The 18,539-nt window shown below is 39.5% G+C and overlaps 1 protein-coding gene across 1 annotated transcript in view; it reads left to right on the top strand.

Moving 5' to 3' along the window:
- The window catches only part of LOC112220470 (ras-GEF domain-containing family member 1C), a 48,958-nt gene extending 36,818 nt beyond the window's left edge, over positions 1-12,140 (top strand). Inside the window, exons 8-14 of the mRNA XM_042302907.1 lie at positions 562-664; positions 755-834; positions 1,921-2,016; positions 2,180-2,275; positions 2,379-2,502; positions 4,620-4,692; positions 9,190-12,140. Of these exons, the coding sequence (XP_042158841.1) occupies positions 562-664; positions 755-834; positions 1,921-2,016; positions 2,180-2,275; positions 2,379-2,502; positions 4,620-4,692; positions 9,190-9,250 (633 nt within the window). The 3' untranslated portion in view covers positions 9,251-12,140. The remainder of the gene's footprint in view (positions 1-561; positions 665-754; positions 835-1,920; positions 2,017-2,179; positions 2,276-2,378; positions 2,503-4,619; positions 4,693-9,189) is intronic.
- Positions 12,141-18,539: the final 6,399 nt, after the last annotated feature.

The raw sequence follows: 18,539 nt of genomic DNA, 5'->3' as shown, positions 1-18,539 counted from the left end.
ATTGTGAGTAGCATTACTACTCTCAGATCCCCATTGTGAGTAGCATTACTACCCTCAGATCCCCATTGTGAGTAGCATTACTACCCTCAGATCCCCATTGTGAGTAGCATTACTACCCTCAGATCCCCATTGTGAGTAGCATTACTACCCTCAGATCCCCATTGTGAGTAGCATTACTACCCTCCAATCGCAGTTGTGAGTAGCATTACTACCCTCAGATCCCCATTGTGAGTAGCATTACTACCCTCGGATCCCCATTGTGAGTAGCATTACTACCCTCAGATCCCCATTGTGAGTAGCATTACTACCCTCAGATCCCCATTGTGAGTAGCATTACTACCCTCAGATCCCCATTGTGAGTAGCATTACTACCCTCAGATCCCCATTGTGAGTAGCATTACTACCCTCAGATCCCCATTGTGAGTAGCATTACTACCCTCAGATCCCCATTTTGACTGAGGCAGTATACTTTCTTCCCAGAACTGGGCCAAATATATTTAGTTTTGCATCTAATTTACATCCAGTATATCTCACTACCAGCTTGTTTATGTATCCTCTCAGCCTGCTAAGAAGAAGCAGAGGGCCCAGGTGATTGAATTCTTCATCGATGTGGCCAGAGAGTGCTTCAACATCGGCAACTTCAACTCCCTCATGGCCATCATCTGTGAGTTTCTCGGCTGTATCCCACACGATACAAGATCATACACTGATATTTGCCAAAATACTGACATTTGACATGTGTCTGCTACTCTAGCTGGTATGAATATGAGTCCTGTGTCTCGGCTGAAGAAGACCTGGGGGAAAGCCAAGACTGCCAAGTTCTTCATTCTGGAGGTACAACTCACTAATATAGAACAGTATGTCCTTGGTAGAATATGGAGAAAACACTTTACCTGCCTATTAAATTAGAATTTAATGCGGGCTGAACTTCCTGATTTGGCCTCGTTTTTAGGCTTGGTCATTAAGAAATGCAGCAGCTATGACTGAAGCTAAACAAGAGTTGTCTCGGGGGTGGGTGGTTTAATATGCTTGTCTCTTGTGTGTTTGTTCGCACGTGGTAAGCGTTTGTACATTCACTCTAACAAAACAGTACACAATTAAGGTCACTCACCCCTCTAAATAACTTGAAATAGTCTAACCAGGTCTTGTCTTGAAGTTGCTTAGGCTAGTTAGTACCAGCCAACCTCTTTCGCCAATTAGCTTCAGCCAGCTGGTGTGCGACCAGGGCAAAGTGGGTTTGACATTGGAAAGTCTATTCCTGGGACTAGTTATGAGGCTAGACTATCAATAAATTACACAATTTAAATGGGACAATATTTTCATGTTTCTCATGTTTTAGTTGTCATATTAAATGCTTTCAATATTTGTACATTAATTTTTACAATTTATAGTTGGTTTGAGGTTTTTAAGTCATTGAAATGTGGACCTATTGACCTTTTAACATATTGTCCCATGTGCATTGTGTAATTTAATGATAGTCCCTAACTAACCCCATAGGGATATCGAATGTCATACCAAATTGACCATGGGCATTACGTTCAGGTCACACACTGTGTTACAAATGGATGGTTACTTGGATGCTGCCAGTCGTAAGCATGTGGGCAGGATTGAAATAAACCCATGCCAAGGAAAACTGTTACGGTACCCTTCATTCCGTGACATACCATTTTTTTTAAAATAATCTTACAAATCTCTGTTTTGGACGAGACTGTCTTTACTACCAAAATCATCCGATTTACACTGTGTAGTCAATTTGGACACTAGAATAAACGTTTCTGATGCCACATAGGCTGTTTTCAAAATGAGAAGTTTCTTTTTAAGGGCAGTCAGTCTTTAAAAACATGCTTTTAGTGCCACAATAAGGTGGGGCCAATGCTTATCATGGACAACTTTGTAATACTATGTTGTTCTCCCATACAGCATCAGATGGACCCTACTGGAAACTTCTACAACTACAGAACAGCACTGAGGGGAGCTGCCCACAGGTCCCAGACTGCTAATAGCAACAGGGAGAAGGTAGCCTACAGTTCAACCCAGTATTCTCTATTTCATCTAACTCTGACCTAAACTATTGGACTCACCTGACTCACCTGACCCAGTTTCTTGTATCAAAACCCAGTGCACTAAACTTTAAATTAATATTTTTCTATATCTCTCTTTCTATCTCTCTTTGTTTTAGATTGTGATTCCCTTCTTCAGCCTACTGATCAAAGATATCTACTTCCTGAATGAGGGATGTGCCAACCGCTTGCCCAATGGCCATGTTCATTTTGCGGTAAGGCTACAAATATTATACTGATACTTAAAAATGTGGGATTTTCTTTTATTCTCTCTCGCTCTCTCTAATGGGTTGTGTCCTTTGTTCATTTTGTTTTCAGAAATTTGTGGAGTTGGCTCGTCAGGTGGGCGAGTTTATGACGTGGAAACAGATGGAGTGTCCATTTGAGACAGACAGGAGCATCCTACACTACCTCCACACTGCTCCCATCTTCAGTGAGGATGGTAAGACACACAGTTGCACCTAACATGAGCCGATGATAAAAAAAAAAACATTGCAGCACGAGCAATCATTGCTTCAACATTTCTCTATTGAAAATGAGCAACTTTTTCTAATCTGGGGAATTTTGCTTGGCAGCACCACCTAGTGGGAATTTTTTTGTAATCCTCCAGTCAGAGCACAGATATTGGTAATGTGATCAGTCTGCCGTTCAATTTTTTGGAGGGGAAACATGGTGGCTGTTTTGAGATGTAGTGAGAGAAAATCATCTCCCGTTATGAAATTAAATGTTGGCCATGCACGTCTAAAATGTTTCTTCACTATAATATTTGATCATGATACATTAATACATACATACAGTGTTCAGTTTCATGTTTATCTGACAAGAATATCCACGCTGGGGTGCATACTAATCGATTAGCATGCTAATCATAGCGCATGTATAGTCAATGTGAAAAACTGTCTAAATTAGCTAGCTAGCTAGCCACATACATTGTTACCTAGCTATACCCATTTACATTTTGTTTTTCATTTTAGTTTTTTGTATGTTTAACTGGCTGGCTTGCTAGTTTAACCGGTGCTGTACTGCACCGCTGTAACTCTGCGTTGTGTGTGGTTGATTGAGACTATAGACGTGGACTTTGGAGATCAGGTAGTTTTAATTAAGCAGAACTCACTCTCTGCATCCTGCATCTGCATCCAAAAGGAAACAAAACATTTGTAGAGCACCTATGTACTGCGAATCGTCGCATCTTTCTACAACAGATGCACAATAGGAGGGACTGGGATCATTCGAGGAGCTAGCCATCGTTCACACATACAATAGCCTGCTAATACCTTAGCTAGCTATTAACCACATGCTGAATTCAGAAGGTTGATATCATCCTAAAAAGTACAATTACAAGTGCATCTTAACAATACCATCCACTTATGAGTAACCTCTAAATATACATTATTCATGAACAAAACACTGTGTGTATGACTTTGTACTTAAAAGAATCAAACTTTTCTGAAGAAAACAGAAAAAGCGTGCCTACCTCTCTCAGTGCATCAAAATGATTTGAGCACGAGCACGCAGGGCAAAACGTAAGTACCCACTCCCCTACTCCCAGGATGCAGGCATGCATAACAACAAATCAACACGACATATTAATATATGAACCTGGTGAAATTCACAGAGTACTTTAACAACTGTTACACTAGCTTAATACCATTCACATCTTTCTAGCTTATGATTATGAAGTTAAGACTGCTAAATCTAGTCTTTATCTTTATGTCTGCATTGCCATTTACTTGACTGGCAGCAGGTTGAGTGGATGAACAGGGCAGAGACAACATCTCTTTGTTGTTTGATTGTTAGCTGATTATTTTTAGTACAGCTGTGGCAGTCAACAGGCAATAACAAACTATAGGAGATAAGCAAATAAATGGGGAGATAAAGATTGGAATTGATCTACAGTGACTTTGGTACCCTTCCCGAGATCTGGGCCTCAACACAATCCTGTCTCGGAGCTCTACGGACAATTCCGTCGACCTCATGGCTTGGTTTTTGCTCTGACATTAACTGTCAACTGTGGGACCTTATATAGACAGGTGTGTGCCTTTTCAAATCATGTCCAATCAATTGAATTTACCACAGGTAGGACTCCAATGAAGTTGTAGAAACATCTCAAGGATGATCAATGGAAACAGGAGGCACCTGAGCTCAATTTTTGAGTCTCATAGCAAAGGGTCTGAATACTTATATAAATAAGATATTTGCAAAAAAAATGTTTTCATTTTGTCATTCTGGAGTATTGTGTGCAGATTTTGCTGAGAATTATTTTTTAGAATTAGGCTGTAATGTAACAAAATGTGGAAAAAGTCAAGGGGTCTGAATACATTCCGAAGGCACTGTACGCTTTATATGAAATATATTTTTCATGTCTATGTTACACATAGCTCATCAATGCTCCAATGTCTACAAAACTGCTCTGCAATATTTCCCCCCCAGAAATTCTAGTATCATCATTTTTACAGTTCAAAATTATAGTCACACATCACAGTGAATACACGGCTGAAACTGATACAAAGTATCAGATTTGAATATGTAATTGATGCTTTATTTTTCTGTCATCCCTAGGACTCTATCTGGCATCCTATGAGAGTGAGAGTCCAGAGAACCAGGTGGAGAAGGACAGATGGAAAGCACTCAGGTAAGACAGATATCTCTATTTATATACTGCATGTATATGTATATTATGTATATTTATATACTGTATGTGTATATTATATATGTATATATATATATACACATACATATGTGTGTATGTATGTATATATAAATATATATGTATATATAATATATATATATATATATATATATATATATATATATATATACACACACACACACAGTGTATATATATATGTACATACAGTGGGGCAAAAAGTATTTAGTCAGCCACCAATTGTGCATGTTCTCCCACTTAAAAAGATGAGAGAGGCCTGTAATTTTCATCATAGGTACACTTCAACTATGACAGGCAAAATGAGAGAAAAAAATCCAGAAAATCACATTGTAGGATTTTTAATGAATTTATTTGCAAATTATGGTGGAAAATAAGTATATATACATACAAACATACATACATACATACATACATACATACATACATACATACATACATACATACATACATACATACACTGAGTGTATAAAACATTAGGAATACCTGCTCTTTCCATGGCATAGACTGACCAGGTGAATCGAGGTGAAAGGTATGAACCCTTATTGATGTCACCTGTTACATCCACTTCAGTCATTGTAGATAAAGGTGAGGAGACAGGTTAAGGACATATTTTTAAGCCTTGAGACAATTGAGACATGGGCCGTGTATGTGTGCCATTCAGAGGGTGAACAAACAAGACAAAACGGGGTATGGATGTAGGTCCCAGGCGCACCGGTTTGAGTGTGTCAACAACTGCAATTTTCCGTGTATATCAAGAATGGTCCACCACCCAAAGGACATCCAGCCAACTTGACACAACTGTAGGAAGCATTGGAGTTAATATGGGCCTAGGTCTGTTGCGGTGACTGTATTACCGCCATACTGGAAGTCAAATTCCACATGACCGTTTAGTCACGGTTAAGCACATTGCTTATATTTACCTCCCGTATCCTACCTCATTTGCACATACTGTATATAGACTTTTTCTACTCTATTATTTACTGTATGTTTGTTTATTCCATGTGTAACTCTGTGTTGTTGTTTGTGTCAAACTGCTTTGCTTTATCTTGGCCAGGTTGCAGTTGCAAATGAGAACTTGTTCTCAACTAGCCTACCTGGCTAAATAAAGGTGAAATAAAAATAATAATATTCAACAGGAGTTTAACCTACCTGGCATGAAAATTAACCATGGGGAAAGCGTCCTCCATTCGCTATTTAAGTGCATTTCGATACAGGTGCATAAAAATCGTCCATTCTAAATCAAAACAAATGTCACACATATATTTTTTAGTTTATTGTATTAATCAAGAAAAGTCTGATGTGTGACAATATTAGCCTATCACTTGTGAATGATATATTATCACTTGTGAATGATGCATAAGGAACAATGCCTTTTCTTCTCCAACTTTTTCTAATCACAGTTACACACCTCATGTAGCCTAGCCCATAAAAAAAAGGTGTTTTGATGCTAGTGGTTGTATTAATTTGGGATCTATCGCATCCCACAACTGTCGCAGATTATGTTTGGAATATTTATTTCTCGCACAGTATAGAATATGTCGACTTTTGTATTATGGGGGATAGTAGATTGACATAGGCTAGTGCTTTTGCTGTTCGTTAGGCCTACTCATCTTGTCGGCTGACGAAATATAAATGTGGACTGTTCTTCCAATTTGCACCTCGGAATTGGATAAGAACGCACGCAGTTGTGTCCCCGATGTGTCTGGCTTCATTTGAAGCCTGTGAGAAAGACCAGATCACGTGACTGAGAGCCATGCGAGTGAGAGGGTTTCCGATTGCGCAGCGCACTCCGGGAAACAAAAGGAATGGATTTTTTAAGGGTGCATTACGGCCACAAAGGGGATGCCGCCGCCGTGAAATTCGAGGCATTATCAAGTGCTTGTCAAATTGTGAATGAGAGATTATCGGAGTGTGTACAGCCTGCGCAAAACACAAAGCAGAACTCATGCCTTTCAAGAGACCTTTTTTCAAATCATCATTACAATCTCATCATGCAGCCATACAATGTATAAAAAAAATCTAAACATATAGCCCAACGTTTGTAAAGTTACATTAGCAACTCTAAATTAAGCATATAGGAGAACCTATTTATTTGTTAACCGCTCAACACAGGCATGTGCGCACTCCCTCAAATCGTTTGGAGACAATATTTATAGTTTATTCAGCTTTGTTCAATTGTATTCTTCATACTATAAAAGAATATAAAATAATGCCACGGATTGATAAGCAATCTTGTCTGCTAAATTAACTAGTGTAGCCCACAGCCATTTGGCGTAGCCCGATCAGGACCTAACATAAGGACAACTCAGAGTATGCTATTCTGTTCTTCTGAAACAGACTACATTTTCTTCATGTCATGCTTCTTTAGACCTGTCTAAAATACATCATGGATTTATTGTGAATGTGTAGGCTATATTACATGGGTATATTAGACTTCAAGCTATCTCCTGAAGTCAGGAGATGCTAAATATGTTTATGTTAATTACCGGTCAATTACCATGAGACCGACCGTAATTTGCTTGACAATCATCGACTGACGAAATTTCATGACCGCTACAGCACTACACGGGCCAGCGTTCCTGTGGAATGCTTTCAACACCGTGTAGTCCATGCCCCAACGAATTGAGGCTGTTCTGAGGGCAAAAGTGGCACCCTTCCCTCCCCCCTTTTGAGGCATGGAATCTACAAGGTGTCAAAAGTGTCCCACAGGGATAATCGCCTGGCATCTACTACCATGCCCCATACAAAGGCGCTGGTCAGTCGATGTCATGGAAAGAGCAGGTGGACCGCTTCTAAGATGCTTTTTTAATATTGTGAAACAAACAAGAAATAACAACAAAAATAAAACAGAACTTTAGCGTGCATAACTATTCACCCCCTACCCCCTCCAAAGACAATACTTTGTAGAGCCACCTTTTGCAGCAATTATAGCTGCACGTCTCTTGGGGTATGTCTCTATAAGCCTGGCACATCTAGCCACTGGGATTTTTGCCCATTCTTCTTGGCAAAACTGCTCCAGCTCCTTCAAGTTGGATGGGTTCCGCTGGTGTACAGCAATATTTAAGTCATACCACCGATTCTCAATTGGATTGAGGTCTGACCTTTGACTAGGCCATTTCAAGACATTTAAATGTTTCCCCTAAACCACTCAAGTGTTGCTTTAGCAGTATTCTTAGGGTCATTGTCCTGCTGGAAGGTGAACCTCCATCCCAGTCTCAAATCTCTGGAAGACTGAAACAGGTTTCCCTCAACAATTTCCCTGTATTTAGCGCCATCCATCATTGCTTCAATTCTGACCAGTTTCCCAGTCCCTGCCGATAGAAAACATCCCCACAGCGTGATGCTTCCACCACAATCCTGGATGGTGTTCTCGGGGTGATGGGAGGTGTTGGGTTTGCACTAGGCAACGTTTTCCTTGATGGCCAAAAAGCTCAATTTTAGTCTCATCTGACCAGAGTACCTTCTTCCATATGTTTAGGGAGTCTCCCACATGTCTTTTGGCGAACACCAAATGCGTTTGCTTATTTTTTTCTTTAAGCAATGTCTTTTTTCAGACCACTGTTCAGTAAAGCCCAGCTCTGTGGAGTGTACGGCTTAAAACGGTCCTATGGACAGATACTCCGATCTCCGCTGTGGAGCTTTGCAGCTCCTTCAGGGTTATCTTTGGTCTCTTTGTTGCCTCTCTGGTTAATTCCCTCCTTGCCTGGTCCATGAGTTTTGGTGGGAGGCCCTCTCTTGGCAGGTTTGTTGTGGTGCCATATTCTTTCCATTTTTTTATAATGGATTTAATGGTGCTCCGTGGGATGTTCAAAGTACCTGATATTTTTTTATAACCCAGCCCTGATCTGTACTTCTCCACAACTTTGTCTCTGACCTGTTTGGAGAGCTCCTTGGTCTTCATGATGCTGCTTGCTTGGTGGTGCCCCTTGCTTAGTGGTGTTGCAGATTCTGGGGCCTTTCAGAACAGGTGTATATATACTGAGATCATGTGAAAGATCATGTGGCACATAGATTACACACAGGTGGACATTATTTAACTAATTATGTGACTTCTGAAGGTAATTGGATGCACCAGATCTTATTTAGGGGCTTCATAGCAAATGGGGTGAATACATATGCACGCACCACTTTTATGTTTTTATTATAATTTAGTTTTTAAAGCAAGTAATTTGTTTCCTTTCACTTCACCAATTTGGACTATTTTGTGTATGTCCATTACATGAAATACAAATCTATTTCAATTACAGGTTGTAATGCAACAAAATAGGAAAAACACCAAGGGGGATGAATACTTTTGCCAGGCACTGTATATAAAATACATGTATTGTTATTATTATTATATAGCCTAATGAGTGACATAGTCAGCTCAATCAAATGTGAAATGAAAAGCCGCAGTTGTAAAGTCTTATTTTGTCGTACCTTATTTAAACCACCTGTGTCTTTCCTCCTGTCTTTCTCCAGATCTAATATTCTGGGGAAGACAAAAGAGTTAAAAGAGCTAAGAGAGCACCATGGCAGCTAACCCTCAGGCCAGCCCAGCGAGGGAGGGAGTCGGTGTACTGCACTACAACAAACTGTGAAGGAGCCTAGCTGGTACTTAGGTGTTTTTCTACACATGAAGAATAGAAATGAGGAAACAATCATGATGAACAGGATTCATCACCAACATGACCAGTAAAAACAAGAAAAGAAGAACAAACGTCAACAAGCGGTGAAAAGTGAAGCTATCATGGACACTGACTGGAGTATAAAGGCCATGGTTTGACTATTGTACATTGGCTACATTGGGTACTGTATGTTAGTGAGGGATAGATCTATCCCTCCATCTTGTTGCATATTTACTCTTTGGGCTCATGTTTGCTACCAGAGTGTTCAGTTACAGTGACAGGGAAATCTACTGCTTTTTTAAATGAAATTCCTACTGAAATTGTTGTTATATTATCGTATTTCTCTATCCTTTCTTTCACTCCCCCACTTCCTCACTCCCCTTCTCTCTCACACCTACACCTTATTTTTGTCGTGAAAGTTTTCTATTGTACTGTAAGAATCTGGTAAAAGTAAGAGTTACTATGATGTGAAGGGCACTGGCTTGCCCACTTACTGGCTTGCCCACTTACTGGCTTGCCCACTTACTGGCTTGCCCACTTACTGGCTTGCCCACTTACTGGCTTGCCCACTTACTGGCTTGCCCACTTACTGGCTTGCCCACTTACTGGCTTGCCCACTTACTGGCTTGCCCACTTACTGGCTTGCCCACTTACTGGCTTGCCCACTTGTGTTTGGTCCTCGAAAGTCTACTAATGATGACTACTATTGAGTACTTGCATTGACTGGAGAAGCCTACAGCATTATATCATTCCACATACAGTACATAAATACATAGACTATATAGTGTGTGTCTGCAGGGCTGGCTCCAGGCATAAGCGGATGCTTAGGGCACGCGGTCGCTAGGGGGCCCCTGGCCAAAACATTTTGATAATTTTTTTGGAACTCCATCGGGGTCTCAACTTTCTATTGGGAGTTAAACTAGTATAATACACCAGGTGTGATTTAGAAATGTGGTTGTGCATCAACAGTGTTTCTCTTGTTATGTCAGTCACTCAATTACCTAACAATTAGCCATCCAAAAGTTTTGATTGGTAGTAAGTCTAGCCAGCTATCTAAACTTGTAATAATCATGGCTGAATAATGACCGGGCATGTGCCCAGAGGCCCTGATCTCCAGGGGACCTCCACTGATTTTGTTAGTCATTATCACTCAGATATCATATTAACATGTCATAAGTCATGGCAAAATATGTAGAATTGCAGGAAATTTGCTTTAAAACTGCTAACCTTTCTCTCCACCACATTGGAAAATGGGTAGAATTGCATGAAATTAGGTGTAAGACTGTAAATGTTTTCACTGCGCCATACTCAAAATGAGTATAATTGCATTAAATGTGTTGTAAAATTGCACAATTTTCTCTCCGCCCCATGGTAAAATGTGTATAATTGCAGGAAATTAAATTCAAAGCAGACATTTTCTCTCTGCCATCAAGAGGGGAGCCACTAAAATGTTTTGCCTCTCTCTTAGGGCCCCCAAAAGGCTAGATTCAGTTGTGTGTGTGTGTGCGCGCGTATGCGTGTGTATAATTCCCTCATATCATTACATTTGGATGAGTTGTCAACTATTGTGAAATCAACAAAAAATGTCACCATGTCATTGGATTTAGGTTAAAGGTCAGGAGAAAAAAATACGAAATGCCCTAACGTTGATTAAATCCAATGAGTTTTCCACGTTGATTCAACATCATCACATAGATTTTTTTTTGATTGAAATGCTGTGGAAGCAACGTTGATTCAACCATTTTTTGCACAGTGGGCAGGGTATTCTCATCGCCATGTATTAATCTACTGTACCTGTACATTTTAGGATTGGGGGTTTGGGATATCAGTGTTGTTTACTCCTATGTGAAAATGAATTGTGCCATGAAAACGACAGCAAAACAATCAATCATGTCCAGAGCCAGGCCTGTGTATAGATTGTGTATATATGACTACTTTTCCCATGTAGCCCCTGACATCTTTCTGCTCTCCAGGAAGTAGTCTCTCTCTGACTGATGTTCAGTTGTCTGATATTTATGGAGATTTCTGTAATGACAGATGTATTTGGTTTTGTTTTGTTATTATTTTATTGTATTCCTCTATTGAAAACAAAGTCTTCTAAATGGCATGCTAAAGACAGTGTTTTAAAGGGGCATTATATGTAGGGTTCCACCAATGAAATACTGGAGGGATTATAGACCACTTTGGAATATGAGCTATGTGATTCCATGTTGTTAAGAGACAGTTCTGATTCATTTTCATATGATTGATGTTCAAGTGATGCATTTATAGCCCTTTCCTTCTTTAAACAACAATCTCTCGCTCACTCCTCTCTCTCTCTCTCTCTCTCTCTCTCTCTCTCTCTCTCTCTCTCTCTCTCTCAGTTTTGAAATAGTCATTTAACTCTTCCCCTACCCAGTTTCCTACACCCATGTCATGCCACACTGTGTGCTGTCCTGTAGGATCAGGAGTTATCCAAGGTAGTTGTTTTCAGTGCAGTGTTTTCAGTGAAGTGTGTGTGCGCGTGTGACACCCTGAAGCAGGCAGATCACTGATACCATTTTATTTACTGGTCAGATTACAAGATTCTGACTTAAATAAATGGCTTTTAATAAAATGTAACCCTGCTCAATGTGTTGATTTCATAGTACTGTAGGTCCATAGGCCTCATCTACATTGAAGTGTTATAAAAATCCAAATGTTCAACGTGTTATGCACCCAGATCTACAGGAGGGCATGTTGTGATGACACCATTTTAGTAGCTACTATTGCCCATGGAGTGAAATAATGTTCATCACTTCACACATATGTTCAAAATAAGGAACTTGAGTTGACCATGCCAGAAACGATGAGGGTAAGAATTCATTAAACATTAGAAAGGTGGAAGTAGTAAAGCTCTTGTGTTCATTTTAGGGACTATTCATGTGCATGTACTCTTGACTGTGTGAACAAGGAATGTATATGATCACCTTTTGGCAGAATTTTTTTATTTTACCTTTATTTAACTAGGCAAGTCAGTTAAGAACCAATTCTTTTTTTCAATGACGGCCTAGGAACAGTGGGTTAACTGCCTGTTCAGGGGCAGAACGACAGATTTGTACCTTGTCAGCTCAGGGGTTTGAACATGCAACCTTCGGGTTACTAGTCCAACGCTCTAACCACTAGGCTACGCTGCCACCCCATGACAAATGACAAATAGCATCTAGTAGTGTTTACCTTTGCTCTTCTCATGTCTTCCTCTCCACCACCATTGGTTGTTTGCACTGTTGTTATGGAGTGGTAACAGCTTCCAGCTCTTTACACCTTCTACTGTACTGCATGTGGCTCTTTATAAAGGGGCCAATGTGTAACTTCAGGGTGAACATTTCAAAATGGTTTAATATACATTTAAATATAATGTTCTTGCAGCATCACATCTGTAGTTACAATGGTCGGCACAATGAGACCATAACTCCATCTAGCAATAACAAAACCCTCTCAATGTAATTCAAAATATCACTAGAAACATGGACATGTCATTTGGTATTTGGTATTTTATTAGGATCCCCAGTAGCTTTTGCAAAAGCAGCAGCTTTTCTTCCTGGGGTCCACACAAAACATGAAACAGAATACAGAACATCAATAGACAAGAACAGCTCAAGGACAAAACTGCATACATTTTTTTTAAAGGCACACACAGTCTACATATCAATGCATACACACAAACTATCTAGGTCAAATAGGGGAGAGGTGTTGTGCCGTGAGGTGTTGCTTTATCTGTTTTTTTAAACCAGGTTTGCTGATTAGTTGAGCAAATATGAGATGGAAGGAAGTTCCATGCAATAAGGGCTTTCTATAATACTGTACGCTTTCTTGAATTTGTTATGGATTTGGGGACTGGGAAAAGACCTCTGTTGACATGTTTGATGGGATAAGTGTGTGTGTCCGAGCTGTGTGTAAGTTGACTATGCAAACCATTTGGGATTTTCAACACATTAATGTTTCTTATAAAAAGAAGAAGTGCTGCAGTCAGTCTCTCCTCAACTCTTAGCCAAGAGAGACTGGCATGCATAGTATTTATATCAGCCCTCTGATTACAATTAAGAGCAAAACCTGCCGCTCTGTTCTGGGCCAGCTGCAGTTTAACTAGGTCTTTCCTTGCAGCACTGGACCACACAACTGGACAGTAATCAAGATTAGACAAAACTAGAGCCTGCAGAACTTGCTTTTTGGAGTGTGGTGTCAAAAAAACAGAGCATCTCTTTATTACGGCTAGACCTCTCACCATCTTTACAACCATTGAATCTATATGTTTTGACCATGACAGTTTACAATCTAAGGTAACGCCAATTAATTTAGTCTCCTCAACTTGTTCAACAGCCACACCATTCATTACCAGATTCAGCTGAGGTCTAGCACTTAAGGAATGATTTGTACCAAATACAATGCTCTTAGTTTTAGAGATGTTCAGGACCAGTTTATTACTGCCCACCCATTCCAAAACAGACTGCAACTCTTTGTTAAGGGTTTCAGTGACTTCATCAGCTGTGGTTGCTGATGCGTATATGGTTGAATCATCAGCATACATGGACACACATGCTTTGTTTAATGCCAATGGCAGGTCATTGGTAAAAATAGAAAAGTGTAGAGGGCCTAGAGAGCTGCCCTGCGGTACAACACACGTTACATGTTTGACATTAGAGAAGCTTCCATTAAAGAAAACTCTTTGAGTTATATTAGATAGATAGCTCTGGATCCACATTATGGCAGAGGTTGAAAAGCCATAGCACAGGTTATGGCCAATAATATCAAAGGCTGCACTAAAATCTAACAGTACAGCTCCCACAATCTTCTTATTATTGATTTCTTTCAACAATTCATCAGTCATTTGGGTTTGCTAAGAGCTGGCAGAAAGCTTATAGGTCTGCTGTTAGGACCATTAAAGGCCTCTTTATCCCTCTTGGGTAACGGAATTACTTTGGCGTCCCTCCAGGTCTGAGGACAAAGACTTTCCTCTAGGCTCAGATTAAAAATATGACAGATAGGAGTGGCTATAGTTAGCTACCATCCTCAGTAGCTTTCCATCTAAGTTGTCAATGCCAGGAGGTTTGTCATAATTGATCGATAACAATACATTTTCCACCTCTCCCACAGTAACTTTACAAAATTCAAACTTGCAATGGTTTCCTTTCATTATAATTTTTTTTGTGCATGAATACCAATTGCTCACTGTTTGTTATTTGGCATTTCCTGCCTAAGTTTGCCCACTTTGCCAGTGAAATAATCATTAATAATAATAATCATTTGCTATACTGTATTTACTTTGCCATCATGGCCTTTTTTTTTGCCTTTACCTCCCTTATCTCACCTCATTTGCTCACATCGTATATAGACTTGTTTATACTGTATTATTGACTGTATGTTTGTTTTACTCATCTACAACCAGACTGCTTAGAGACCTGGGAATTAAGGGCCAGAGCCAGCGTTCGGCAATCAAAGCTGTATCGGAGGCGGCAGAAGGCAGCAGTCAGTGGCTCTGGATGAAGAGGAAAGACCCCAGCTGGGCCCCGAAGTGAGAGGGCCAGGAGGTATGCGGTCAACAATGCTTGACTCAGGGAGGAGAATGTCCCTGCCATGCATAGTCCCATGGGATGTTGGCTATCAACAACAAGGCAACTCCTATGACTAATTGGGAATGGGACGCAAGCGTAGGATTGATCACCCTGTCGCTGGCCGCCTTTGGGGAGGGTGTATAGTGTGAAAGGCCGAAACACCCTAGGAACCAAAGGTACACTACTGACGATGCGCTCCCCAAATTTCACCACGCTCACTGTTCATTAACTCTTGGAAGTGCTTGCACAAAGGATAGTAACATCTCATCCTGTGTTCTTGGAATCTCCATGTGTAACTCTGTGTCGTTGTATGTGTCGAACTGCTTTGCTTTATCTTGGCCAGGTCGCAATTGTAAATGAGAACTTGTTCTCAACTTGCCTACCTGGCTAAATAAAGGTGAACTAAAATAAAATAAATTAAAATAAATTAAAATAATTGCCAACATCAAATGGTTTTGTGATGAAAAAGCCACCTGATTCGATGAAAGATGGAGTTGAATTTGTCTTTCTGCCCATAATTTCATTTAAAGTACTCAAAAGTTGAGTTTAGTCACATCATTTCTCAATTTGCAATAAGTAAGTCAGTCAGATGTGAAGCCAGATGTATTAGCCACTTATTATTGCCCCATCTCTTTCAACCATACAGTTGTTCAATTCCTCATCAATCCATGGAGCCTTAAACAGTTATAACAGTCAGTTTCTTAACAGGTGCATTTTTATCAATAATTGGAAAAAGCAATTTCATAAATAAATCAAGTGCAGTGTCTGGATGCTACTCATTAATCACATCAGACCAACAACTATTTTTTAACATCATCCACATAAGAGTCACAGCAAAATCTTTTGTATGGTCTCTGAAACACTATTTTAGGCCCAGCTGTCAGAACTTTGGCTTTCCTGGATATAGCCACTATATTGTGATCACTGCATCCAATGGGTACGGATACAGCTTTAGAACAAAGTTCTACAGCATCAGTAAATATGTGATCGATACATGTGGATGATCTTGTTCCTGTAGTGTTTGTAAACACCCTGGTAGGTTGATTAATAACCTGAACCAGATTACAGGCACTGTTTACAGTAAGAAGCTTCCTCTTGAGCGGACAGCTTGATGAAAACCAGTCAATATTCAGGTCCGCAAGGAAGTAGACCTCTGTGTTTACATCACATACTGTACACTATCATTTCACACATATTATTTAGATACTGACTGTTAGCACTTGGTGGCCTATAGCAACACCCCAAAAGAAAAGGATTTAGATGTGCCAGGTGAACCTGCAACCACAACACTTCTATAACACTTGACATAAGAGCTTCTCTAAGCATTACAGGGATATGGCTCTGAATATATACAGCAACACCTCCCCATAAGTATTTCTGTCTCTTCTATAGATGTTATATCCTTGTCTTGCTACTGACGTATCATCAAAGGAATTGTCTAAGTGAGTCTCAGAAACGACCAATATAAGAATGTTATCTGATGTTAGCAAATTATTGATTTTAATTACCTTATTTCTAAGGCTACATATATTAATATGGGCTATTTTCAGCCCCTTCCGGGGTAACTCATCAGAGACGGACATAATACTGAAAAGAGCAAATAAAGCAAGAGAAAAAAGGAAACATTCAGCAGTCCATTAATCAATTGGTGTGTGTGTGTGTGTGTGTGTGTGTGTGTGTGTGTGTGTGTGTGTGTGTGTGTGTGTGTGTGTGTGTGTGTGTGTGTGTGTGTGTGTGTGTGTGTAATAATAATAACCAACAATAAAATCATTATAATCAGTCAATTCTTCAATTATTGTATGTGGGTGTGCGAGTCTGTATCTGAAAACTAGCCTTCTAATTCTTGCTCCCTCTGTCCTTGTTTCCTCGACTCTTTGCCTCTCCTTGAAAGTGCATTGTAGCCTGAGGGGAGGAACCTTCACTCCTCTCCCCCAATGTGCTTTGAGAGGGAGGTGAGGAATGGGGGAATTAAGGGGAGAATCCCAATTGCATTTCCTTGATTCCTCACGTCCTCTCTCCTCGCCTCCTTCTCAAAGCACATTGGGGGAGAGGAGTGAAGGTTCCTGAAAGGGGAAGGACCTCTGACCTTCTCATCCAATGGTTTTTGAGAAGGAGACGAGGAGAGAGGATGCGATGAATCAAGGAAATGCAATAAAGATTTTACAAGGACAGAGGAACCAAGTCTTTGACAGCTATTATAGCCCCTAAGCAGTCTTTGTAATTGTATTTTTAAATCATCACTGTATGTCTAATAAATCACTGTGTGTGCTTATTTAATGAAAATGACAGTCAACGGTCTATTAGAATCAGATCACATTGTGAAGTCATAATGTGTGCCAAAAGTTCCATTCCAACTGAACATGCTGAAATTCCAGGCATTTTATTCAAACAGCTCTTACACAAAAACGGCTTTATAATAATTTTCACAATTTTAGAGTGTTCTTTTGACCTCATAGTAGGGCCGGGATGATTACCAGTATTGCGATACTCATTAGTATTATGGTAAGGAAACAAAACACTTCGCTGATTTAACTTCTTTAGGAAAACAGCCCTAATGTTGGAAACAATGTTGTCATCCAGTCACATTTTCCAAGCTACAGCAGATAATATTTTACAGTGCCATTCCACATTTAACCCCACCCACATGTAAAAATATAAATATCAAGTTGTTGTTTTTTGGTTTTACATGCAAAAATGAAATATCGGCCATTTTCACGTCCCGATTGCTCCATTTTAACTCAGAAAACAAACGATCAAAACATACATGGACAGTAATCTTTCCTTAGGAATCTTGACATAATGTTGCTCATGACATAGGCTAATTGTCTTGACCGGCATAACAACATAGACATCAAAATGTTCTGTATATTCTCCATTTATTCCTGCACTTTGTCTGTTGTTCAACCGCATGCAGTATCACACCAGCTCTTTATCACTTGACTATCAATCAGAAAAGTATTTCCTGAATCAGCGATAATTTCCCCATGTAACTAAACAGCTATACATCAAATCCGTATCGAATAACTATTATGCATAATTATTGAAGAACTCGGTTAATGACAATATCGATTTAACGATACTGTTTTCTGTTAGAAGCATTCGATTTCGCAATCCATACATTATTTTGGATATGTGTGCCAATTAAAACTGTTTTGACAGCGTAACATAGGGGGATAAATGTTACAAGGTTACAGTACACTTCCTAGATATAAAAAAAAAAGAGTCTTGACTGCAATATCCAGGAATTTTACAGGATCAAGTTCAATGTGTGCTTCAATGGTTAAACGCTTAGTATTTGATATAAAGACAAAGAGCAGTATCATAAATGTAAGGAAAGAAAAGTAATGTTTTATGTCACATGATTTTTGACAAATCTGTAGACTCAAAGCATGAGAAAGGGTTTTAAAAAACACTACCGTTCAAACGTTTGAGGTCACTTTGAAATGTCCTTGTTTTTGAAAGAAAATAATATGATATTAAAATATCATAAAATTGATCAGAAATACAGTTATAGTCATTGTTGATGTTGTAAATTACTATTGTAGCTGGAAACAGCAGATTTTTAATGGAATATCTAAATAGGTGTACAGAGGCTCATTATCAGCAATCATCACTCCTGTTTTCCAATGACACA

This window comes from Oncorhynchus tshawytscha, linkage group LG21, assembly GCF_018296145.1.
Source record: "Oncorhynchus tshawytscha isolate Ot180627B linkage group LG21, Otsh_v2.0, whole genome shotgun sequence".
In the NCBI taxonomy this organism is placed as follows: Eukaryota; Metazoa; Chordata; class Actinopteri; order Salmoniformes; family Salmonidae; genus Oncorhynchus; species Oncorhynchus tshawytscha.
Note: the sequence above shows the minus strand (reverse complement) of the source record. Positions and strands in the feature narration are given on the sequence as shown.